This window comes from Myxine glutinosa, chromosome 13 (assembly GCF_964187855.1).
Source record: "Myxine glutinosa chromosome 13, kmMyxGlut1.1, whole genome shotgun sequence".
Lineage (NCBI taxonomy): Eukaryota > Metazoa > Chordata > Myxini > Myxiniformes > Myxinidae > Myxine > Myxine glutinosa.
In genome coordinates this window covers 48,086,345-48,111,753 of record NC_136273.1, presented here as the reverse complement: position 1 = coordinate 48,111,753, position 25,409 = coordinate 48,086,345, and the positions used below count along the sequence as shown (strand labels likewise).

The following is a 25,409-nucleotide window of genomic DNA, read 5'->3' as shown; positions in this document are numbered from 1 at the left end:
AGCACCACCCCATCATGTACAGTCAGCACCATCCGGTGCACCAATAAAGTGTCTATAAATCACCGGTGGTGTCGCAGCCGGCCGATGTTCTGCCGCTGGTCTTGCCTTCGTGTGGTGCACTTGGCCTTCTTACTTCCTTCAAAAAAATAAAGAAAGGTGCCAACCGCGTCCATTTCCTTATTGCGGCCGTCAGGGGGCCAACTATTAGTGGTTCACCTGTTTGGCATAGGTGCCACGTTGACCCATAGGTCCATCCATGGGTGGTGCTTGGCCGCAAAAGAACTGCGGTCCATTGTGGGTGGCCACAAACATTGCGGTCCATATGGTGTATCGATCCAAGCAGCAAGCAGCGAAAGTGCAGGCCCACAACTGCGAAGCCAGCACCTCTCTCTCCTCTCTCTCTACCCCAAAGCCAGATCCTCGGAGGTGGGAGACAAAAGAAGAAGACAAGTGAGTAAGGTGGTAAGGGCGCAAAAGTGCACGCAATGTAAGGTAATGCACACTGGGGGCACATGGGAACCAGGTGAGACAGGTACGTTCCTACCGTACGCCCCCCCCCCCCCCCCCCACCAGGTAACCTACATGGCCCCTCCCTTACCCCTTACTGTATCCACAAAACACAACACTACCCATAAACATCTACTTTACAAATCAACAAACATCCCTACTGTCTTCCCCGTTCCTCCCATAAACCAAATTCGTCTTCTCTCCCTCCTAACCAATCAAATTTGCCATTTTCAACTCTCATCAAAATTTGCCATCACCAATTCATCATCAGTCCCTCCTAGGGAGGGAGAGATGGAATCACCCCAATGTCTCATCCACGTCGTGATGCGTCTCACAAATCCTCACAGCAACCCTTACTTCTGCAACACAAACAAAGAAAACACAGGTGTGGAGTCATCATCATCACCACAGGTAAGTGGCTGCGTATGGTGCGACAGGTTCATCAATCCTAACTATTTCCTAAATGACTTTAACAACTTTACACTACCCGGGGTCTTTCTCCGGCCAAACCATTGGCCCTCTTACACTATGGGTTCTAAAAACCAATTCCCATTGGCCAAACTGTGGTGCTCTTCAATTTGGGGTCTCACTCCCCCGATTCATCTCCTGGTGCCCTCGCACAATTTCTGGGCTGTGGCGTGTACCTCTCCCAGCGGGTCTACCCACCTGCACACCTCCACCACTGCAGTTGCCTCCGAGCTTACCTGCTCCTCACCCTAACCTAACTACCTGGGGAAGGCCCTCTGGCACTCTCCCCACTCGGTGCCCTCTCTGGCACTGGGCTACCCGGGTCCGTCCTCCGGATCCTCGGGCCCCATCCACAACTCTACCGGCTCCCAGAGCCCACCTGCGGCCTCACCTGGCCGACATCCTCACAGTGGTGGAGTGCCCAACCAACTACACACACTAACGGGCTACACGCCCAGCCATTTCCACAACACTAATGCACCCATTCACAATACCATTCTGTCACCCGCACCACAGATGCCAATATCCAACCACAATTTACCTGTACCCTCTACCTAACACTTACACTACCCGCCCCGGGTACTCGTGAAAAGGGTCCACTCTTCCCCCATCCACACCTTCGCACCACGCACACCACTCCGTACCACTCACTCCAACTCTCTCCACACACCTGTACCTGCACACCTGTGCTCTCACACCTGGTGCCACCTGCACCCTTCTCTCCCCAAGCGCATTCGCGCTGATCCACAACACTCATTACTCACACACTGCTCCACACACCTGTCCAGTTGCACACCTGTGCAATCACACCTGTCCAGTTGCACACCTGTGCAATCACACCTGTCCAGTTGCACACCTGTGCAATCACACCTGTTCCATCCTCACACACACGGCATCATCTCAGCTAACTACTCCCTTCTGAAACTTGCGCTTCCCAGTCGTCCCGTTAAACTATTGCGCTCCCACGTCATTATTATCCACACTAATCTACCTGCGTCCCCACTACAGGTATCAGTCACTAACTAACCTTAACGTCACCTAATGTCATCTTCGCTAGATCCCTACAATATCCTAACCCACCCGGGCTAGTTTTCACTGCCATACACCCCATAAGCTATTGCTCCTTTGCCCCCACCATGGGAAGGGTGGCAGGGATGCCACCCTTACCCACCGGGCCCATCGCTCACTACCAATTTTGCACATCAAATTTCAACAAATAAAAAATTTGCCAATCACTGCCCATCATCTGCCAATCACTACTGCCAATCCTTTGCCAATCATCAAATTTTGTTTTTCTCTAATTTGGGGTCCAAAACACTAACCTCATCACCCAGTCGACTCACTAATACCTCTCGGTGCGCCAATCCCTGTCCAAAGCCCGGCTTCGTAAAGCCAAGCAATGGATGCTGGTTGTTTTGTGCCAGCGGCTGAATGCGTCCGGCACTCGGTGCAGGGACGGGGGCTTACCCGGGCCGAGATCCCACGCATCACCTCGGCGTGGAGCCATCCAATGTCCCGATCTCGACCTGCCGGCACGTCTCAACAAAACGTGGTCGCCATAACGACCCTTCCTATCGGGCTGCCCGCTCCGCCTAGTGGAGCACGGACGCGGCCGTTCAAAGCGAGGCCCAGCACGCACCGAGGGCCCGATTCGGCTATAAGTCGTTCTAAACTCTACCCCGTCTAACGTCGATGCTTCACCTGGACGCTTACACCCCGCAGCCCGTTCCTTGCTCACACATCCAGCCGTGCCCATGCTCCTCGTACCTTTCCTTACACACCCAGGTACACCCATTCCACTCACAGCCTTGGTCACACACCTGACCACCGAACACTTTGGCACACATTCGTTGCTCGCACACCTCACCAATACACCGCTTCGCACCCCCTCCTCGGTCACCTCCTCTGTGACAATCACAGGTGTGCTCTCATTCGCACACCCAACCACGTGCCTCACCACCAACTCCAGCGTGCATTCCCACTCACGCTCTACCATTCCAGGTGTGCATCCTTCCATCCCAGGTGTACATCCTCGCTCACCTGTCACAACTAACTCACGCTCCATGTCACTCTCACTACTTTCACCTCCATTCCTGACAGCGCACTCACCCTTACTCTTGACAGCGCACTCTTTCCCCATGCACCTGTCCGTCACACACCTTTCTCGCGCACACTCTCCCGTCACACCCTCTGTAACACTCACCACAGGTGTGCATTCTTCCTTGCCTTTGACAGCGCACTCTTTCCCCATGCACCTGTCCGCCACACACCTTCCTCGCGCACACTCTCCCGTCACACCCTCTGTAACACTCACCACAGGTGTGCATTCTTCCTTGCCTTTGACAGCGCACTCTTTCCCCATGCACCTGTCCGTCACACACCTTCCTCGCGCACACTCTCCCGTCACACCCTCTGTAACACTCACCACAGGTGTGCATTCTTCCTTGCCTTTGACAGCGCACTCTTTCCCCATGCACCTGTCCGTCACACACCTTCCTCGCGCACACTCTCCCGTCACACCCTCTGTAACACTCACCACAGGTGTGCATTCTTCCTTGCCTTTGACAGCGCACTCTTTCCCCATGCACCTGTCCGTCACACACCTTCCTCGCGCACACTCTCCCGTCACACCCTCTGTAACACTCACCACAGCACGCTTCCATGTGCTCCCTCGCACACGCGCTACGACCGACTCACTCTCGCCAGCACCCTCACTCCTTGGCACGCACTTTTTCCTCACACACCCCAGAGTCGGACTTTCTTGCACACCTCCTCTTTCGCACACCAGACCTGTCGCACACTTCACCCACGGCCTCTCACGAACACCCGGGTCCATCTCGACCCCCAAGCTTCTTAAATCCCCTGGCGCATCATACGCACGACCATATTGGTCACCACTTACACCGGGTCCTCTTCCTCTTCGCTTCTCCTCCATCACCTGCGAATCCCTCATCCGGTTACTGAGCACATCATCACGATCCAAACACAGACTTTGGACCAATTCTTTTATCTCCTCTTTTATCTCTTTCTTATCCCCTCTCCGTCGCTTCTTAATTTCGCTCATCCCTTCTTCCACTTCTTCTAATTTGTGCTTCACCTCTTTTATTCCCCGGTACGTTTCCTCAAGCTCATCCTCCAAGGCTACCTTGACCGTTTCCATGTGCGTCCTCACCTGCCGGTCCTTCGTCTCCATTACCTCTATCACCTCGTCCAACCTCGTTGTCAGTCCCTCACGTACCATCTGACATTCCCTCTTCGTCGCTACCAAGTCATTTTTTAGGTCATTTTGTGTCGCTTTTAAACCTCCTAATACCGCAGTGTTCCTTTGAACCTGCTCCGTTAGTCCTTTTTGTCCCTCCGTCAGCTGTTCCACCTCCTGCGTCAGGTCCTCTATGCCCCCTTGTAACTTTACAGTCCCCTTTCTCACCTCCTTCTCCATGTGCTCCTTACAGTGCCTCACCTCCTCGCGCACTCCTCCGACCTCCTCACTCACTCCTCTCCTGATCTCCTCTCCCATCACTTGCATCTCCTGCCCAGATGCCACCCTCATCTGCTCCATTTCCTCCCTGTGAGCATCCAGTTTGGTTTCTACCCCCATTCTGACCCCCTCTATCTGCTGCCCCATTTGGTGAACTTCCCTTTCCGCTTGGTCCCTCATGTCCCTCAATTTGCCTTCCATGGTGTTTTCTAACCCCTCTAACCCTTTTTGCATCCCTTCCATTTGATTCTCTTGAGCGGCCATTCTGTTTTCTACCCCTGTTAACCCATGTTTCACTCCCTCTATCTGATTCTCTTGAGCGGCCATTCTGTTTTCTACCCCCGTTAACCCATGTTTCACTCCCTCTATCTGATTCTCTTGAGCGGCCATTCTGTTTTCTACCCCCATTAACCCATTTCTCACCTCTTTTATCCCGTTGTCTAACCCCTCAAAATTATTGTCTAACTTCTCACCGGTACCCCTCGCTTCGTCCCTCATTACCCCCATTTGGTTTCCCATTACCCCCAATTGCTCACTCTGAGCCCTCGCTTCGTCCCTCATTACCCCCAATTGGCCCTCCAATCGCTCACCCAATCGCTCTCTATCAGCCCTCATTTGCTCACAATTCTGGGCCATAAGGGCCTTCATTTGTATTAAAAACAAGTTCAAATCCACCGGTGGCGCCACTACGGTCGCGGGCGTGGACGCCGTGGCCACCTCGTGCATGACAACGCTATTTTGCGACCCTGCCGCCCTCACTGCTTCGCTCTCCTCCCGTCCCTCAATTTGGTCCTGGACCGACCCTGCCTCACTCTCCCCTACCGGACCCCAGCTGTCTTGATCCGCCATAGCGCGACTTTCAAAATTCGGGTTTTTATTTTCGTATAACAAAATCAAATTTCGCCGTTATAATTTCGCGCGGGAAACGCGCTCCGAATCGATTCTAATTGTTACAAATTTGGGCCTAATAAATTTAGTCCCGGGTTCGAATTCCACTCCTCGACACCAATTGTTACAGACGCGGTGGTGGATGTTAGTTTACCGAGTGGTTTTGGTATGACCACGTCTGCACAAGTTACCCGATTATACCCGAACGTTGACTAATCGCGCTACGCTAGATCAATGAAGGAAAAGACACACGGCTGGGATTAAAATGACGCGACACCAGGGATACGGTTCTCAAGACCTCCGGAGGAGATTATATTAGGGCGGAAGGTCAGATTACAGGGACGAGAGGTACAGCATAGAAAGACAAGCACTTAGACACACTCTTATATTAACCCCAACAGACGACAGATAAACGGGACAAAAGGCTGACTCACACGGGGATTGATGGCCAGGAAAGGCAGAATCGATGGCTCAAGGTGCACTCTTGGCTCAAGGACAGGGTACTGTACGGTCCAGTAGATGCAGGAGGTTTCACAGCGCTCGAGGTGGCGTCTTGTCGTCTCAAGCTGGGGGCGCATCTGACCTCACATCCGGTGAGTCGCTTCGTATATCCGGCGGGGAGTGACACGCCCTCGGCTCGTTAGCTCCGCCTCGTGGAATCGGCACGTTGCTTCTCATTGGGTGCGTGCGGGGGGTTTACCAGGCTCCGCCCTTGACGAGGAGCTGACAGCCAGCCCCTTCGTGGTAACCCCGTGGAGCGCATGGTCATGGCGGCTAACCGAGCTGGTGGGAGGACGCACACTCCCCCCGCGCGCCGTGGTTGTAGTAATTGTTGTTGTAGTTGTAGTTGTAGTTGTAGTTGTTGTTGTTGTTTGGGGAAGAAGACGGGAGGAGGTATGGGAAAGGTCCTAAACTCACTACTGGTGCCATATAATAATAATAATAATAATAATGCATTTATTTTATATAGCGCTTTTCAGGAAGCCCAAAGACGCTTTGACAGAGTGCAAAACATAACGCATAGCAAAACATAAAGACAATTGCAAAAAAAGAAGAATCAATAGGGAAATATTCAAAGCACAAAGGAGGGAGAAGGAGAGGAGATAGTCAGGGGTTAGATGCTGTGGGTTAAATGTTGAATGCAGTGTTGAACAGGTGGGTCTTGAGTGATGTTTTGAATGTGGTGAGTGAGGAGGAGTCTCTGATGGTGTGAGGTAGCGAGTTCCAGAGGGTGGGAGCAGCGATGGAGAAGGCCCTGTCCCCCCAGGATCTAAATTTGGTCCGGATGGGGGGGGTCAGGAGGTTGGTACCAGCAGAGCGGAGGTTGCGGGTGGGAGTGTGTCTGGAGAGGAGGTCAGCCAGGTAGGATGGGGCCAGGTTATGGAGGGCTTTGTAGGTCAAGAGGAGGATTTTGTACTGGATTCTCTGGGAGATGGGGAGCCAGTGAAGCTTGTAAAGGACGGGGGTGATGTGGTCACGGGTCCGGGAATGGGTGAGTAGACGGGCAGCGGAGTTCTGAATGTATTGGAGTTTATTGGTGATTGTTGAGGGTGAACCATAAAGGAGGCTATTGCAGTAGTCCAGACGGGAAGTGATGAAGGCGTGGATGAGGGTTTCTGCAGCCACAGAGGAGAGGGATGGACGGAGACGGGCGATGTTTTTCAGGTGGTGTTATCACATATAATCACATTCTGGTGCAACGAAGAGTCAGAATTAATGGAAACGAGTCCTTAACTGACATCGACTAAGAATAACTAGCAAGATGTCCTATAGTTGTCTACGTGAGATGCGGTGGACCTGGGCATGACATTTAATGGGGGAAAAAGGGGAAGGTCGGTTCTACAGAGTGTTGTTTACAGACAATGGGACTAGGGAATGGGGGATGGGGGATTGGGGATAGTTGGGGAGTATTGGGGAAATAGGGGAATATTTACAAGCGGATATGGAGGCCAAATTCCATATTCGCAACAATATGTTATATGCGATTATCATTATCATATGCGATTATCATTCATTTTGTTATTAAAAGCGTCTTAGGAAAAACGCCACGATAAAGCTTCTTTGGAAATACGCCACGATAAAGATAATTTAACATTTATATACACCTCAACGTGCAACCCCATTGACACGGCAATGGCGGGCAGACTCACTCGGGGGGGGGAGAAAGCCCCTTTGGGGTGGGGGGCAAATAAATGTGCTACAACCTTCATTGTGTAAACCTTCGTCGTCCTGTCAAGTTTGCTTGAGATTGGATAAGTAACGACAGAATGTATTGGTGTCAAAAATTCATCAGACAGACACAAATGGCGTATTTTAGTATGATGTCCTGTATTGCTGGCCATATTGGATTTTGTCCCAAATGTAAAACTATCTTTTTCTCCAGTACTACTGAAAATTTGAAATTTGGAAAACACCTAAAGTACCTCGAAGCAGTATTAAAGTGTGAGTTTGAAGCTTCTGTTCAAAAACCCTGGACGCTCGCTATTGGTCGAATAACGGAATCACAAACACTGAAATTCATACTGAATGGGACACAAAAAAATCACAATTTATGTATTTTTGTCCCAAGCTGACAATGGATTTGGGTTCCAATTTCCCAGAAAACAGATGAATGGGACTCCATGGAGGTGGCAGATTTGGACTGCTTGGAAGCCGACGGCATCGCTCATCATTGTAGTTATTCTGGGACCAAGCCATCTTGGCATCGTACCTTATTTAAATTGGTGAGATTATTATTATTTGTCACTTACCGGTTTCACCGGAAGGGACTGTAGGTTTGCTCTCCGTCCGTCTGTCCGTCCCACCTTGAAATTTGTTCTGTGGTTTTACAGACTTTTTCCCATACCCTTTAACATATTCAATTGAAACTTGGTACATGGCTTTGTTATGATAAGTTCAAGTTTCAAGGCGCTTCGTCAATTTTTCACAGAATCACAGTTGTGCCCTTTACGGACTTAGGAAATATCACATGTCATCCATGGCTCAGTTTTCAGCTGCCGTGACTCCACCCCACTACTTTGCACCCATTGGATGGATGGACAGCTGCCCTGACTCCACCCCAATTAAAACAATGGGCTGCCATTCCATGAAGAAGCACAGATCGTCAGGCCTCAGATCTTAGGCCTGGGTGTTAGTCCATGGCCCATTGCAATTGGAATGATCCTAGGTATATAACCACAAGCATTACATATATATATATGCACATAAGCCTTGCACATGCTTTTGCTTGATGTATGTACATCGGGTTATTTGTTTTATTATTTTCAGCACGGAACGCGTCGTTATGTAGCACCAAAATAAAGGGATGCGTTTGCTGATATTGAATTGAAACTTGGTAGGGGACATGTATTGCAAAGCAATCCTCGCACTTGTTCACCGTGCGAAAACGTAAAAAATATTCTTCTCTGAAACCGCTTAACCGATAAATTTGAAACTTTATTATTATCATAATTTCCAAAAACACCTTTGCTAACTTATTAGGAACATTGCATCAGTGACATAGCTGTGCTCCCACCAATGATGCAACCAGCAGCCATGTCCAAAGAATAAGAAGCTCGGAGAGGGTTATAAGAACAATTTCGAGGGGTGAGAACAGAACAGTGGGAGCAAAATAATTAATGCAATGGAAAACATTATCCAGTGGTCTCTGTCTGCATTGAGAAAGTAACAGCCCGTTTGCCTTGTGCACAATATCAGTAATGTTGAGAGCTTTGAATTTTGTAGTATTTTGGACAGGAAGGTGTAAACTGTATAGCAGGGGCACCAGGCCATATGTTAGACAGCTGTACTCCATTGAGTGTGCCAATTGTTCTTTGTCATGTCAACGTTCTAAGTGATTCGTTGTTCCACAGATCACGGTACCACCCTGGAGGCTCGGCCGGACGGCGATACCAAAGGATTCGGGCATGCGAAGGATTCCGAGCCAGCTGCTGCCGGTTACGTGTTGGCTGTGGATGTTGGGACAACGACCATCCAAGGCCATGTTTATGGAAAGCAGGCAGAGATCGTGGGCTCGGCAATTGAGAAGGTAGAATATTGATTTGTGAACGACAATCATTAAATTCTCTGCACTTTGTGTAGTGATATTGGCCTTTGTCACGGGTCGCCTCACATAGCTTTTAGTTTTTCACCAGTAACACTTTTAAAGGCATGCGTTTATGTTGGCATGGACTCTTGCTTTATTGTAAACTAGCAGAAGTACCCGGCATTGCCGGGCGGGGGAGGGGCGGGGAGGGGGGAGGGGAGGGAAGGGGAACGGGGGGGAGGGGAGAAGAGGGGGGAGGGGAGAAGAGGGGGAGGGGGAGAGGGGAGAAGAGGGGGGATGGGAGGGGGGAGGGGGAGAGGGGAGAAGAGGGGGGATGGGGAGGATGAGGGATGAGAGGGGGGATGGGGAGGGTGAGGGAAGGGGGGATGGGGAGGGTGAGGGATGGGAGGGGGGAAAGGGAGGGGGAGGGGAGAAGGGTGGGAGGGAAGGGGAGGGGCAGTCAACAATAACGTTGCAGTTCTCATGGTCGGAGAGCAGCACAACAATCGCGACATCGTCCTGCATCTTCGCAAGAGCACGAAGCGGAATTTTGGAGATTCACCGATCCTGTGACCCACGCCCTCCAGTACCGGCGTTGCCGGGTGGGGGAAGGGAGACCCGTACATTCCCAACTAGTACATTCGCCCTCTCGACTCAAGCTCACTCGGACAAAAGCCTCGCACAAATTACACCGTGAAGGCCCAATGGTCATGTCTATGCCACAAATCAAGTACGTGAGTGAGTCGGGCGCACTGAATTGAAAATATATATATAACGCTCATACTCCGTGAAAACTGAAGCCGCCGTGTCGCCATCTTGGTCAGCACGACTCGACCAACTCGCTTCGCGGATTTCGTTTGTTTTGAACGTGTCCCAGATTTTAAAAGCCAGACAACTGTTAAAATGCCATTTTGTGCGGCAATAAACTGCTCCAATCGGTTACGGAAGGGTTGTGGAAAGACGTTTCAGAGCTGTTTCAAAGACATTAATTAATTAAAATTTAAAAGATGAATTCGTATTCGAAAGGGGAAAGGGGAAATCCTTCTATTTGGATTCGTAAACACGAAATATGAATTAAAATTTAATTCATATCGCACAAAATCGACACAAAACACGATCGCATAAAGGTCAAAAATCGCAATCGCTTTTCGCCCTGAATTACGTGCAAACGTGTGACGTGACGGGATGGAACATCACGTGATCGCTCTGAGCGAATCCGTCTAGCGGCGGGGATGGAACATCACGTGATCGCTCTGAGCGAATCAGCGAGCTGCTCTGGCACCGGCTGAGATTAGCGGGTACTTTGCTGAAATGCGCTGAGGTAAATATGAATAAAAAATATGGATCTCGTCAAATATGGTCTCGGCCATGTTCGTCCCAGGCTCAATGGCCATGTCTATGCCAAATATCAAGCACGTGAGCCTCTCCGTTTCGGAGTCTATCGGTAACATTGCACACACACACACACACACACACACACACACACACACACACACACACACACACACACACACACACACACACACACACACACACACAGTGTTTTATATATACTGAAATGCAAAAGAAACTTACCACCTTTGAAACCTTTAAATATCAACAATAACACTGCGTGTAGTAAATGTGTGAACTTATTTGTGGACAATAGTGTCCTCACTGTCAGACAAAATGGTCACGGATGGTCACTTGAACCTTCAATGGTCACTTCATAGCACAGCTGTTGAACAGCCGTTTTGACTGTCAGTGATTAGCCAAGGGGTACGGGATGATTTTAATGAGCTGCACGTGATGTCTTGATATGGGCTTTAAAAAGGCCAGTGCAAAATGGGCATTTTGACCAAAAAATTTGACCATTTTGACCAACTTCAAAAAGACCGAAAACACAAAAGAAACTTACCACCTTTGAAACCTTTAAATATCAACAATAACACTGCGTATAGTAAATGTGCGAACTTATTTGTGGACAATAGTGTCGTCACTGTCAGACAAAACGGTCACGGATAGTCACTTGAACCTTCAATGGTCACTTCATAGCACAGCTGTTGAACAGCCGTTTTGACTGTCAATGATTAGCCATGGGGTACGGGATGATTTTAATGAGCTGCAGGTGATGTCTTGATATTGGCTTTACAAAGGCCAGTGCAAAATGGGCATTTCAATCAACATGCCATGATTGTCAAGGGATCAACGGCAGCGTGCCCTGGGCATGCTGCAAGGCGGACTGAGCTACCGTGAGGTGGCATGTCGCCTTGGCTGTTCACACCAGACGATATCGGCTCTGGTGGACAGAGACACCCTTCACAACTCTGCAGATGACAGACCTCGATCAGGGAGGCCAAGAGTCACCACTGCAAGGCAGGACAGGCAGATGGTCCGAAGTCACCTGCGGGATCAATTCCGTCCAGCATCCCGCACTGCGGCAGAAACTCCGGGGCGTGCAAACCCACGGTGGTCCAATGATACTGCACGAAGACGACTGCATGACTATGGTCTGACTGCCAGAAGACCATACAGAGGCCCCGTGATGACGGTTGCCCATCGCCGCAACCATCAGAGATGGTGCCAGCAGCATCAGCGGTGGACCTTGGCGCAGTGGAACGAGGTCGCTTTCAGCGATGAGTCAAGGTTCTGTGTGGACAGTCCTGATGGGCGTGAGCGTGTCTGGAGAAGAACTGGCGAGCGATATGCCGATTGTTGCGTGCGTCAAGCTAATAGGTGGGGTGGCCCAAGTGTGATGGTGTGGGCCGCCATATCAGGCCGGTACAGGACGCCACTGGTGGTTGTGGATGGGAATCTTAACGCCCAGCGGTATGTGGATAACATCCTGCGACCTCATCTGCTGCCATTCCTGCTAGACCACCCAGAACTGAGAACCTTTCAGCATGACAACGCTCGTCCCCATGCTGCTCGCTTTACCACTGCATTTCTCCAAGGCGAGAACATCAACACCATGCAGTGGCCTGCGCTCTCCCCTGACCTGAATCCCATAGAGCACCTGTGGGATGAGCTTGGGAGACGCGTAGTTGGCAGGGCCAGGACACGGGCAGAGCTGCTTCAGACATTGAGGACTGAGTGGGACAGAATCCAGCAGCAATCCATCCAAAGACTGGTAGGCAGTATACGCCGACGATGCACTGCCTGTATCCAAAACAATGGTGGCCATACACGCTATTGAAAGGGGACTGACATTGCACCCTGTGCTGTTCTGTACTGCAGAACAAACTGATGAGATGGTGTATCTTGGTCAAAAACTTGACATGTCATCAATAAAATGCCAATGTTTCAATTAGCAATTGTTGGTTTGTTTTATTTTGAACTGTTACAATTTTATTACATTTCAAACAAGTGGTAAGTTTCTTTTGCGTTTTCAGCCTTTTTGAAGTTGGTCAAAATGGTCAAAATGGTCAAATTTTTCGGTCAAAATGCCCATTTTGTACTGGCCTTTTTAAAGCCAATATCAAGACATCACGTGCAGCTCATTAAAATCATCCCGTACCCCTTGGCTAATCACTGACAGTCAAAACGGCTGTTCAACAGCTGTGCTATGAAGTGACCATTGAAGGTTCAAGTGACCATCCGTGACCGTTTTGTCTGACAGTGACGACACTATTGTCCACAAATAAATTCACACATTTACTATACGCAGTGTTATTGTTGAGATTTAAAGGTTTCAAAGATGGTAAGTTTCTTTTGTGTTTTCGGTCTTTTTTAAGTTGGTCAAAATGGTCAAATCTTTCGGTCAAAATGCCCATTTTGCACTGGCATTTTTAAAGCCAATATCAAGACATCACGTGCAGCTCATTAAAATCATCCCGTACCCCTTGGCTAATCACTGACAGTCAAAACGGCTGTTCAACAGCTGTGCTATGAAGTGACCATTGAAGGTTCAAGTGACCATCCGTGACCGTTTTGTCTGACAGCGAGGACACTATTGTCCACAAATAAGTTCACACATTTACTACACGCAGTGTTATTGTTGATATTTAAAGGTTTCAAAGCTGGTAAGTTTCTTTTGCGTTTCAGTATATATAGATGTGGACCTTATGGCTGTTATGCAACCACCATTGTTTAAAAATATTTCACAGTATTAAAACTTTTCATAATTTTTACAGTAAATTATTAAAAATACAGTCCAAGGCTCAATGAAGAGTTTGTATATAAATCGCATTCAGAACAAGGACATTGAGAGACATCAATGCATTTTTATATCAAGAACAAAGACATATTAGACAATAGTCAAACCAATAGAGCATACCAAATTTGAACCTGGGATTCATTCATTCATTCATTCATATTCATTCATTCGATCCCAGAATCATGAGCTGGATGCTCAGATGGAAACATCAACCAGTCCAATCTTTGCCAGTTTCAGACATGTCTCTCTTTCGAGATTGTCATTGAATTATCATTTGATGGTTTGTTAAGCTTGTATTTCCTTAGTGTTGCTTTCACTCAAACTTCTCCAGAGTTGACAGAGACCTTGTGCTTTACTGGCTATGACCATGTTCACAATCGGCGTTTCGGGCATAACCCTTTGTCAAAAAAACTAAAGAACCAAAACATCTGATGCAATATGTAGTGAATAGATTATGTAATTATAATCAAGTGTTGGAATAAGGAAAAGCCCAGAATGTAACATGAATTCCTCGAGGGTGGAGCACGATCCAAATCATTGGAGCACACCTTAATAACACACCTGGAAATTTTCCTTGGTATGATTAGCAAGGTTAAAATGTGCTGCTGCTGGCCGACCTGTTGTGTTTAAACCACTGAACTATAACACTACGTGGAACGGACGGTGCCCGTGATCCGCTGAAGCCACCGACATGTATGGCGCCCCCTATCGTATGCACCCAGAAAAATGAATGCCCCCATAGCCTTTGTGGGTAGGTGTAAGTTTTCCAAGATAAATTTTGCCATTATTTTCATCGCAAGAACGTACTAAAAATATTGAATCCATGATTATCAATGTTACACACATGACTAATACTGTAATGTACACTGTACTTGCACAAAATACAAGGCAAAACATGGCTATCAAGGTCGAGTTTAGGTAATTTTGTGGCATACTGTCCATAATTCACACACAAAGCAAATTACAATAAACATGTCAAAAAAAATTAAAGGAAGTGTAGCACAACAAAGCGCTTAAATTGCATCATATACTTCATACATGTACACATACATAGATATAATAGTGAGTAAACATGCATAAATGTCCATGATAGGTACATGAACATTTTCTGTACAGTGTATACAGTAACAAATATGTTGCATTTCAGAAATGAGCTGATGAGAGTGAGGCAAGAACTTTCAACTGTAGTTATACAAATAACAAGGCAAATTACTGTACACAGTCAAGTGTCAAAGCTTCATACTATTAAAAAAATTACCAGTGACAATAATTTTCACTATCATTAAGATCATACATGTCTTTGAAATATCTGGATGTTGTATGCTAATAAAAAAAAAAATCCAATTTATTATCATTTTCTACATAATATAAAGTCCATGTCTACTGATGACGAAACAAAATTGTTTTGGCTAGGAGCTTCCTTACTTTGGGCCCAGTAGCAGCATCTGTTTTTACCCTTCCTAAGTGGTAGAGCTTGATCTGTCCATACCGTGATGCAATTTTCTTGATCAGGCTGTGAATGTGGTTGTTGTCAATTGTAGTATCAAACTGGTGACGGTGCAACTGAGGAAATAAGTTCATGTGGCTTGTGTTCTCCAGAACTGAGGAAGAGATAGCAGATGTCACTCCACGGCCTTGAGGAAGCTTTCCTTGAGTTATTCTTAGAAGTCGCTGGAAACATTTCTCTGTTTCTCTACATACAGATACTACGCTAGCTGATGGCCTCTGCAGCCTCCCGCGATCTTTCATGGTGACAAAGTCATGAGCATTGCCATCAGAAGATGACATTGCATTGGCACATTCCATACAGTCCATATGCAGCCTAAGAGATTTCACAATGTATCCACTGATGTAGTTGACAGCCGCATCCTTATATTCTGATAAGGGCTCAATATGTGGCATGTCACTGTAGTCATGATCTGTCTTGCTGGGTTGTCTGGGAATGAGATCATACTTTCGAGTAATGTTCATAGTTGTGACATCATTGACGCTCTCATTGTGAAGAATGGCTGTGTCATCACGAAGAATACAGTTCCCAGTGCCATTTTTTATGTGATGTCTCATCAACAGGCGTTTGTATGCAGCTTTGAACTGTCTTGCAGTGGGGTTGTTGTTGAATCCTCCACGTGCTCTGAGGGCGGAAAAGAACAATTCAATGTGATCCTGAGAGAATTTATACGTTAGTAGGTATTTGAGTGGGGCATCGGTTGGTGCGACAAGTTCTTGATACATGTTTAAAATGCTTCTGATGCTAACAACGAAGCCAACAAAACCAGTCTTTCTTGGTCCTTCACACATTTTCCTACCAGATCCATCTTTGAGACCGAGAAGGAAGACTTCAGCATCATGCAATCGTTGTTGAATGGATGCATGGTTGTCCCCTTTCAATGGTGCTTTCAGCCCCCTTCCAAACGGATTTCTGCTGTTTAAAGCATCGAAGGCTGAATCAACATGCCGAAGAAACTCTATAGTTGCACTGCAGCCCTGGAATTGTGGAAGTTGAAGTTTTTCTTCGCAATATTGCAGAGCATCAGCAACACTGGCACTGAATATTTGTGCTGCCAGGTTCACTTTCATTTTCTGCGTTCTCCACTGAATGTGGGCATTTTTTACCTTGTTCCCAAGTCGGAGTCCTTCAGATCCTTGAAGTTTGTGAAGCTCTTCAATGTATGTCCATTTCACACTTTGACCATCCTGCGTTCTAAAAATCCCACCATCTGCAAATGAATTGCGAAGTAGTTTCAGCATATGGCAGACGTCAAGTATCACATATACGCGCACGGAAGGGTCAGCTGGGTGTGGAAATGAAGGATCCATTCCATTGATGTTCACGTTTGCTCCTAGTACCTTCATCATTGCAATATGGCAGGATGGCCCATCGCACGTTAATGACACAGCACGTACACCAATGTTATTCAGTCGCAACGCCAGACAGCCCGACAGCAAGTTCAACTGTTCCATTATTGTTTTGTCGAATGAAATGAAACTTGGTATACATTTTTTTTGTTCTTGAATTTTAATTCTTTCTCAGACAAAACTACGGACATCAATATTGTTTTGTACACCAGAAAATGGTGTGATTTCATGTTAAACTTGTCACATCTCTCCTTCTTTGATTACCATTCTCCACACAACAAACACCAAAATATATGGTTGGGACTACACTGCCTGTAAATTGGCGTTTCCTTACCTGTGAAATGTCAACCCTTTCTCGCGATTTTCACGAACATCTCGATTCGTGCAGTTGATTGCAGAACAGGATGGCATTCTGTTTTACTCTAGTATCATGTCACCGAAGTGAAACAACTAAGAACAAATGTGCAATTATGAAAGAAATCTCTATATAAATCTTGCAAGATGTGTACGTCGTTCAATCACAGCGATACAAAAGCAATACGCTTTTTGCGTGACTAAATCCCATAATGCATTGCGATCCCGTGGCTTCATGTAAAACTCACTGCCTATGGGCCTTTTGTGTGTGTGTTCGCAGACTGTCCGTTCCACGTAGTGTTATAGTTCAGTGGTTTAAACGTATAGATCTTAAATGTTCAGCCACGCTGTCAGCCAAACGTCATTTGGTTTCACCAATGTACAGCAGTTTGCAAGATAGAAAGCGATCGAAAGCTCTTGGAGGAGAAAGTCATCTTTCAGCTTGGTACTATACACCCTCCTCGGAATTCATGTTACATTCTGGACTTTTCTTTATTCCAACACTTGATTAATTTATTCACGCACTTGTTTATAATTACGTCATCTATTGACTATATTGTGGCGGACACGAAAGCCCACTGGCGTGGTGACATCATTCCGCGCACCAAGTGGGCGGCGGCCACGCCCGAGGGGTAGGCGTGGCCTCAGGATATACACCGGGCGCGCAGCCCGGAGCGCACCAGTGCTACAGTGACCTCTTGTCAATAAAGACACTTTTGTTTAACCGCGTTGTCCGCTTCCTCCTTGGTAGCAAGTCGCGCGCGTAGCACCGCGCTTCAATATATTGCATCAGATGTTTTGGTTCCTTCGTTGTTTTGACCAAGGGTTATGCCCAAAACGGCGATCGTGTTTCTTTTAAAACGGTTTATTTTTCACCCTTATCTTACTTTTATGTTAAGTTATTTCACCGACTTGGATGATCCTTTTTATAATAGTTTTACATGTATTTATATATGCATATATATTCCTCTTTACCCCCACCTCACTCACCCTCCCCCCACCCCCTCAACCACCCTTACCCCTCTCCCTTCCCCTTTCCATCCTCCCTCCCATCCTCTCTCTACTCCTCTCTTTCCCCCTCCTCTCTCTTTCCCCCTCCTCTCTCTTTCCCCCTCCTCTCTCTTTCCCCCTCCTCTCTCTTTCCCCCTCCTCTCTCTTTCCCCCTCCTCTCTCTTTCCCCCTCCTCTCTCTTTCCCTCTCCTCTCTCTTTCCCTCTCCTCTCTCTTTCCCTCTCCTCTCTCTTTCCCCCTCCTCTCTCTTTCCCCCTCCTCTCTCTTTCCCCCTCCTCTCTCTTTCCCCCTCCTCTCTCTTTCCCCCTCCTCTCTCTTTCCCCATCCTCTCTCTTTCCCCCTCCTCTCTCTTTCCCCCTCCTCTCTCTTTCCCCCTCCTCTCTCTTTCACCCACCTCTCTCTTTCACCCACCTCTCTCTTTCACCCACCTCTCTCTTTCACCCACCTCTCTCTTTCACCCACCTCTCTTTCCCCCTCCTCTCTCTTTCCCCATCCTCTCTCTTTCCCCATCCTCTCTCTTTCCCCCTCCTCTCTCTTTCCCCCTCTCCTCTTGTCATATTCCTGTCACGAAGCAACTTTGTGTTGCCCTGCAATGCTGGGTGCCTTTGCTCGTATATAATCATAAGGTATGTGAGATAAGTTAGGGTTTGTTTTGTGTGTTTCCACGAGTGCAGACTGCGTTGCTGTACCCTCAGCCTGGCTGGGTGGAACTTGAACCTGAAGCCCTGTATGAGCAGTTTGTGAAGGTAGCGCAAGCTGCTGTACATGGTATGCTTTATAGTTTATATGAACCGTATGACTCTGACATGATGGCAACATGGGTATATAGGTCATTTGTTCATATCATTGGTGGGTTAGAATCGGCACCAAAATAAGCTATACCTCTTACCAAGTCTCAGTTGGGATCGTGAAGCCATGCCCCTTTCATGACAAAAAGCAGGAAGCTGATACAAGGACAAAAAGGAAGAAGCTGACACGAGGACAAAAAGCAGGAAGCTGATACAAGGACAAAAAGGAAGAAGCTGACACGAGGACAAAAAGGAAGAAGCTGATACAACGACAAAAAGGAAGAAGATGATGAATGAATGATCGTTTTAAGGCCATTTTCCCCGCTAGAGCAGGGGTTAGCCTTGCGGGCCCCATGAGCTCATGGTTCCCTGTTTGAGGCAATGTTTTTATGGCCGGATGCCCTTCCTGACGCCAACCCTTGGTCATGCTCTTACGATGCGCAGGGATACGGTGTACCTATTCTAAATCGGGGTACACACCGTGATCATTCATCCCAGCAAGCTGGTACTCAATTTGCCGACCTCAGAAGGATGACAGGCTGAGTCAACCCCCTGGCGTTAATTCAGCGATCGACCGGGATTCGAACCCAGGATCCAAAGGATCCCAAGCCAGCACCCTAACCGCTAAGCCAACACCAGGCTTGCAAAAAAAAAAAAAAAAAAAGGAAGAAGATGATACAAGGGCAAAAAGTAGAAAGCTGATGCAAGGACAAAAAGCATGAAACTGATACTAGGACAAAATGCAGGAAGCTGATACGAGGACAAAAAGCAGGAAGCTGATTTGTTTTATTTTGTTTTTTTGTTTTTTTTATTACACATGGTCTCTGCTCGTGGAAGAGCTAGGACACAGAACAGATCAGGACACAACATAACAAAGGGAACAGCAGGAGGAAGGGGAAATGCCAACAGTAGTGCAGAGGTAGATGAAGATAGACAAACAAGCGATGCATTTAACGATGAGGGGCATTAGGACAAAAAGCAGGAAGCTGATATAAGGACTAGATTGTATGTTCAACTTTAACAACAAGTGTGTAATATGTTGTGTAGAATGCCCATACTAATGATGTTTTTTGCTGTTAAGAGAGTGAGGGTTGCATGCAGGCCCACTAAGTTTGTTACCTTTTTAGCCCCTGTTGCCTCACTCTTCCATGAGCCTCAAATTTGTATCTTAAAAATAAAAAGCAGATGATGTCACTTTGGCTGTGTTGTTCGAATGGATTCCCAATGATCAGAAAGACCTTTTTAGCTAACGATAATTTGCAGGAGATGCTACATATGCGGTACAAGCAAATAAAACCAAAGTGTAGATGTGCAAAGATCTTAGGATCTGTAAAGGTGAGAATCCCCAATGATGGCAGTGATGATGATGTTGCTGTTGTGGTCGTGTTAGTGGATGGTGGGCCCAGGAAGATGAATAATGAGTCTCTTGAGTCCATAACAATTTATTGCTGCATCTCTTTCAATACGAACAAAAGCTAAAGTGTAATTTGTCCTGAAAAGTTTGCTTGTATGAGTTTTGTAAATGTAAAGCATCCCCAAATGCAAGTCCTGGTGTTTTTGCTCGTTACCTCCACCACCGAAAGTGGAAGGAGGTTATGTTTTCACCCCTGTTTGTTTGTCTGTTAAATCCGATTCGATTTTGGTTTAGTTCTGAATCCAGATCCGGCCTATCAGTGGGATACAAAACATAAACTGTTCAGCCTGGCGGAGGTATGCGCTCCACTGAGTGCCGTTCTAGTTTTAAAATGTGGCCACAGGTCATGTGGATCTCTTTATGGAGGTATTACTCTTGATGGATGGTTCTGTTCATCACACAATTTTAGGATTATAGGCACGTGTTAATTTAACAAAGGTCTGAAGTTCTCCATACATTAAATTTTCATCACAACAGTAACTATAATGTTTAATAGTTGGAGATCTAATGAAACAACTTCGCCTGAGACAATGCCCACTAACTACCAAGTGGTTAATCTGTTACTGTGAGAATGTGCAGATTTAAAATGGATTTGTGATGTTGCTTTACAGGATGATGGGTTATGGTAAAATGAGGTGTTTGGGTTGGTGTAATTAGTGCTGTTTGTGTTTTTATTTACTTTACAGACTCTGGTGCCAAACCTTCGGAGATCGTAGCACTTGGAATATCCACGCAGAGAGCAACGTTTTGTACTTGGCACCGGTAATTTGGAACCCTCTTAAAAGTCCCTACAGCAATTAAATGTTGTACACCGCTCCTTTCCTATGCCATCTCCAGATGCTGCATGACGTCATTGCCGGGCATCGAAGGGGGCCCGGCAATGACGCATGCTGAAAGGGAGTACTCGGTTTTCACTCCGATTGTTTAGTTTCTTTCTTTCTTGTTTGTTTGTCCGGGCAATATCTCAGCTAGCCGTTCAGCTAGGAATCTGAAATTTGGGCACAATAGTGAGCAAGTGCTTTGGCAAAAACTGTATTTTTTGTTTTTTGATTAATTGATTAGTTACTTAATTATTTTAGATTAATGAAGTACTTATTTATTTCCTTTCTCATCTTGGCAATATCTTAGGCACCTTTTGAGTTAGGAAGCTGACAATGACCAAGTGATTTGGCTGTAAATGGTATTTTTGATTTATTGATGAATCAATTAATCGATTATTTATTTAATTATTTGATTAATGGCTTAATTTAAATAAAAAAAAGAGCTACAGATTTGGATGAAACGGTGGTGGTTTAGGTGTTCTAGTAGCCAATTGATAAAGAAATTATTTTACGATTATTATTTATTGATTTTAATTATGCAATTAATCAATTATTGTACACCTCTCCCTCCCAATACCGCCTTTTTGTGCTGCACGGTGGTATTGTCCGGCGCCGAAGGCTTCCCGGCGATACCGCCCTGGAGGATATTTATTTTTTGGTGGTGTACTTTGTATCTGTACTTGTTTTTCTTTTTTTTGCATTGGTGATGTACTATGGCTGTTCATTCACCGTGACAGTTCACTGTGGTTAAAATGAGATACTGAACTGAATGAAATTGCCGTTTGGCCCCATTTATTCCTGCATCGATTCCATCATCACCATAGTACCCGTCAAAAGATTATCCAAATTTGTGAATCAACTTTCCATAATTATCACTGTTTATGATTGAGCCAAAAATGTATTTAAGAAGAAATCATGAGTTTCAAATGTAAGAAAAAAAGAATGCATTAATTCTTTTTTTTTTAAGATGTCTAAGATTCCTTAATATCTCTCCCTGGTTACTTCCTCCTGCGGTATGACAGACCTGAGCCTTGTCCTGATGGTTAGGTTGCTATCTTTATCAAAAACTCTCTTCCTCACTCTCCTTGCACTGCCCTCTCTCCACCCCACCCCCAGGAGTACCTACGGCTATGGCTTCCTCTCCGCTCCCACCTTTCGTTCATATGTGTTCTGTACCGTCAAACAAACAGTGATGACTCCATTTACATCTTGCTGTCTGACAACATGGAACAACGTCTATCCACTCATCCCAACTCTCTCTTCCTCATCTGTGGTGACTTCAACGATAATCATGCCAGCTGGCTGGGTGTGGGTATCTCTCACACCAGCCATGGCATCTCGGCAAAGGACTTCTGCGACTCATTGGGACTGACACAATGTCAATTTCTCGACCCGTATCTCGGTCAACGGAGCATCTTCTCTTCTTGACTTTGTTATGACAAACTTCCCTGCAAATGTCTGCTGCTCTTCTGCTCCAATCGGTTGTTCTTCTTCTGATAATTTGCTTGTTAAAGTGGACATCTCTCTGGGCGTTCTCAGAGAGCCTCCTAAGCGTCGACGAGTCTGGCATTTCACTCAGGCTGACTGGCGCGGTCTTCAAGCAGCCATAAATCATCTGGATTAGTCTCCCATCTCTGCCTCTGACACAAACTCTTCCTGGGAATTCTTCCAAAGTAAACTGCTCTCTCTCATGCACAGATTTATCCCATCTCGTCTTCAGTTGTCATACCCTTCCTCCCATCCATGGTACACAGAAGCTTGTGGTGAAGCAGCTGCCCTGAAACAACTTGCCTTCTCTTCATGGAAGGCAAATCCAAATCCAACAAGACCAATCTCCATTCCTTTCACAAAGCTCAGAACAAGTGTATCTGCCCTCAGGAGAGCCAGGAAACAATATCTCTCCACTCTCAAGACTAAACTCTCAAATCTGTCTCCCTCCTCCAAATCCTGGTGGCATCTGGTCAAATCTGTTTCTGGTGTTTGTTCCCCTTCCATCCCCTCCCTTACCTCAAACGGCTACACAGCTGACTCCGCACGTGAAAAAGCTGAATGCCTCAACTCTATGTTTGCCTCAAAATCTTGTGTCCCAAACTCCTCTCTCTCTGTACCCATCTTACCCAGTCGAACCCAGCTGCTCCTGGACTTGGTGTCCTTCTCTCCTGACAAGGTGAAGTGTCTGTCAAACCTCGACTCTGATTCTGCAACTGGACCAGACGGCATCGGCCCATGGGTCCTAAAATCCTGTTCTGCCGCTCTTTCACACCTTCTCTCTGTTCTCTTCACCCTCTCTTTTGCTCAAGGTCATCTGTCATCAGCTTTGAGTTCTTTGAGTTTGAGCCAACATCACCGCTTTGCATAAGAAAGGTGCAAAAACAGATCCTCGCAACTACAGACCAATCAGACTGCTCCCAATCATCAGCAAAGTCATAGAATCCATCATTGCTTTGGATATCAAATCCTCCTTCTTCTCCAATGGCTTGATCTCTGATCATCAATTTGGATTCAGACCAGGTCATTGTACTCTGGACATGCTGCTTCTGCTGTCTCAACAATGGATGGAGGTCCTCAATGCCAAACAGGAAATCATAGCTGTCTCCCTTGATATGTCACATGCCTTTGATATGGTCTGGCACCCCGCCCTGCTCACCAACCTCTCCTCTCATGGTATCCATGGAAACCTCCACGCATGACTTGCGGACTTCCTTACCAGTCGCAGTCAACGTGTGGCCCTGAATGGAATGCTCTCATCTCCCCAAGGCAGTGTTCTGGGCCATGTGCTTTTTCTGGTCTTCATCAATGATCTTTCCGACTGGAAATCCTCTCTATCTCTTTGATGATGACTCCACTCTCTGCCGCTCCATACCTCATCCCTCAGATCGGCAGGCAGCAGCTTCCTCACTCTCTGCAGACCTAGACAAAATCAAAGTCTGATCAAACAAGTGGACATGCCTTTCAATCCTGACAAATCTCACACCCTTACTATGTCTCTCCGAAAAGACTGTCTAGACAACCCTCCCATCTACTTTCTCAACAATCCTCTCCAAGAAGTTCTGTCACTCAAGCTTTTGGGTCTCACTATATGCCATGATCTTTCCTGTGAAAACCACATTTCCAAGCTGGCCTCCAAAGCCAAGCGCCGACTGGGCATCCTCCGTCATGCGAAGTCCTTCCTTGGCACACCTGAGCTCCTCACCACATACAAGGCTTTCATCCGCAGCTCAATGGAATACTGTTCCCCCCTCTGGGCCGGTGCTCCTGCCTCACACCTAGCTCTGCTTCACGCTGTTGAAACAAAGCTTTCAGAATCATTGGAATCTCCCGCGATGAAGCTGACTCTGAGGGCCTTTCACTTACTCACCGCAGGCAGGTTGGTGGGCTTTCTGTCTTCTACAGACTCCTCTCCGGCCTAGCTCTCTCTGTGCTCAGTCCCCCAAATATTCCTTCAGGTCGCACAAGATCTGCCAGCAACCCTCTTCTGGTGAAACTGCCAAAATCAAGACTCTCTGCTCACCTTCACTCTTTCATTCCTCTTTTCTCCTGTCTCTGAAACAAACACCCACACTCTTCAGTCCCACTCCTCCCTCCAGGTCTTTAAAACAGCTGTTCACCACCATCTCTTATCTTCCCCCATCCAAAACCTTGATCTTTTCTACCTCTGTTAATTCATCCCAGATCCACTTTTTTGAAATACCTTATTTTGTATTGAGACTTACCATGGATTGTCCTTATTTTGTAGTGAGACCGGAAAGCCATTCCACAACTTATTGGGCTGGCAAGACCTTCGTGCTTCACACCTTGTCAAAGACTGGAACCGCTCATTCAGCTTCAGGGTATGCTTCCATGTTATTTATGTGCATGAAGCATAAATAATGGCTCAACTGTGATGATATATAGTAATTGTCATGTGTCAGACACACTGCTTGTTTAATTATTGATTCCATTATTTTTATAACTATGATTGGTAATGAAGAACTGTGAGCTGTGGAAACTTCCATTGCCATGTAAAAGAGTGCCAGCTACCCTCTGCTTCCACTCATTTTCATGTGGCATATACAAAGCCTTGTAGCTATAATCTATCTATAATTCCAGTAATCTCTGTCTGTCTGTACGTTTGTTTGTCTGTGACCGCTGTTTCTCGACAACCACGGGTCCGATATACTTTTAACTTGCCAGGTATATTGCTGGGGACCCGAGGATGTGCCTTTTCAAGGTTTCATATTAATCGGACAATTACTTACCGAGCTATGTCCAAAAAACGATTCAACCAATCAGAGAGCAGCGAACGATCGCGTGTGCCGAACGTGGCGGGCACACTCTGCCTCGGATGGCACATTTGAGAGCGTATTCATTTATTTCACGTTTGCAAACTATGTTGGCGTTAAACTATGTTTTACAACTAATAAAAACGAATTTGCGATTCATTCGCTTTCCTGCGCGTTTGTGCACGCGATGGCGATTTCTTTACCAAACTCCGGAAGCCGTTCGCTTTGGACCAAACCATTGCATGTAAATAGAGGGGGGGGGGATTGTCACCACTCGCAAGCCGTTCGCTTTGGACCAAACCATTTCATGTAAATAGAGGGGGCGGGGGGGGATATAATTTTAGATATAGATATAGTACGGGCATGCCCTAGTAAATGTTAATTCTGCATACATCCTCTGTAGA

General features: G+C 46.6%; 1 protein-coding gene across 2 annotated transcripts in view; it reads left to right on the top strand.

The window, feature by feature from the left end:
- The window catches only part of GK5 (glycerol kinase 5), a 115,709-nt gene that overhangs the window by 10,838 nt on the left and 79,462 nt on the right, over nt 1-25,409 (top strand). For both annotated transcript variants that reach the window (XM_078767423.1, XM_068134349.2), the window contains exons 2-5: nt 9,193-9,368; nt 18,395-18,488; nt 20,609-20,684; nt 24,480-24,573. In XM_078767423.1, the coding sequence (XP_078623549.1) occupies nt 9,193-9,368; nt 18,395-18,488; nt 20,609-20,684; nt 24,480-24,573 (440 nt within the window). The remainder of the gene's footprint in view (nt 1-9,192; nt 9,369-18,394; nt 18,489-20,608; nt 20,685-24,479; nt 24,574-25,409) is intronic.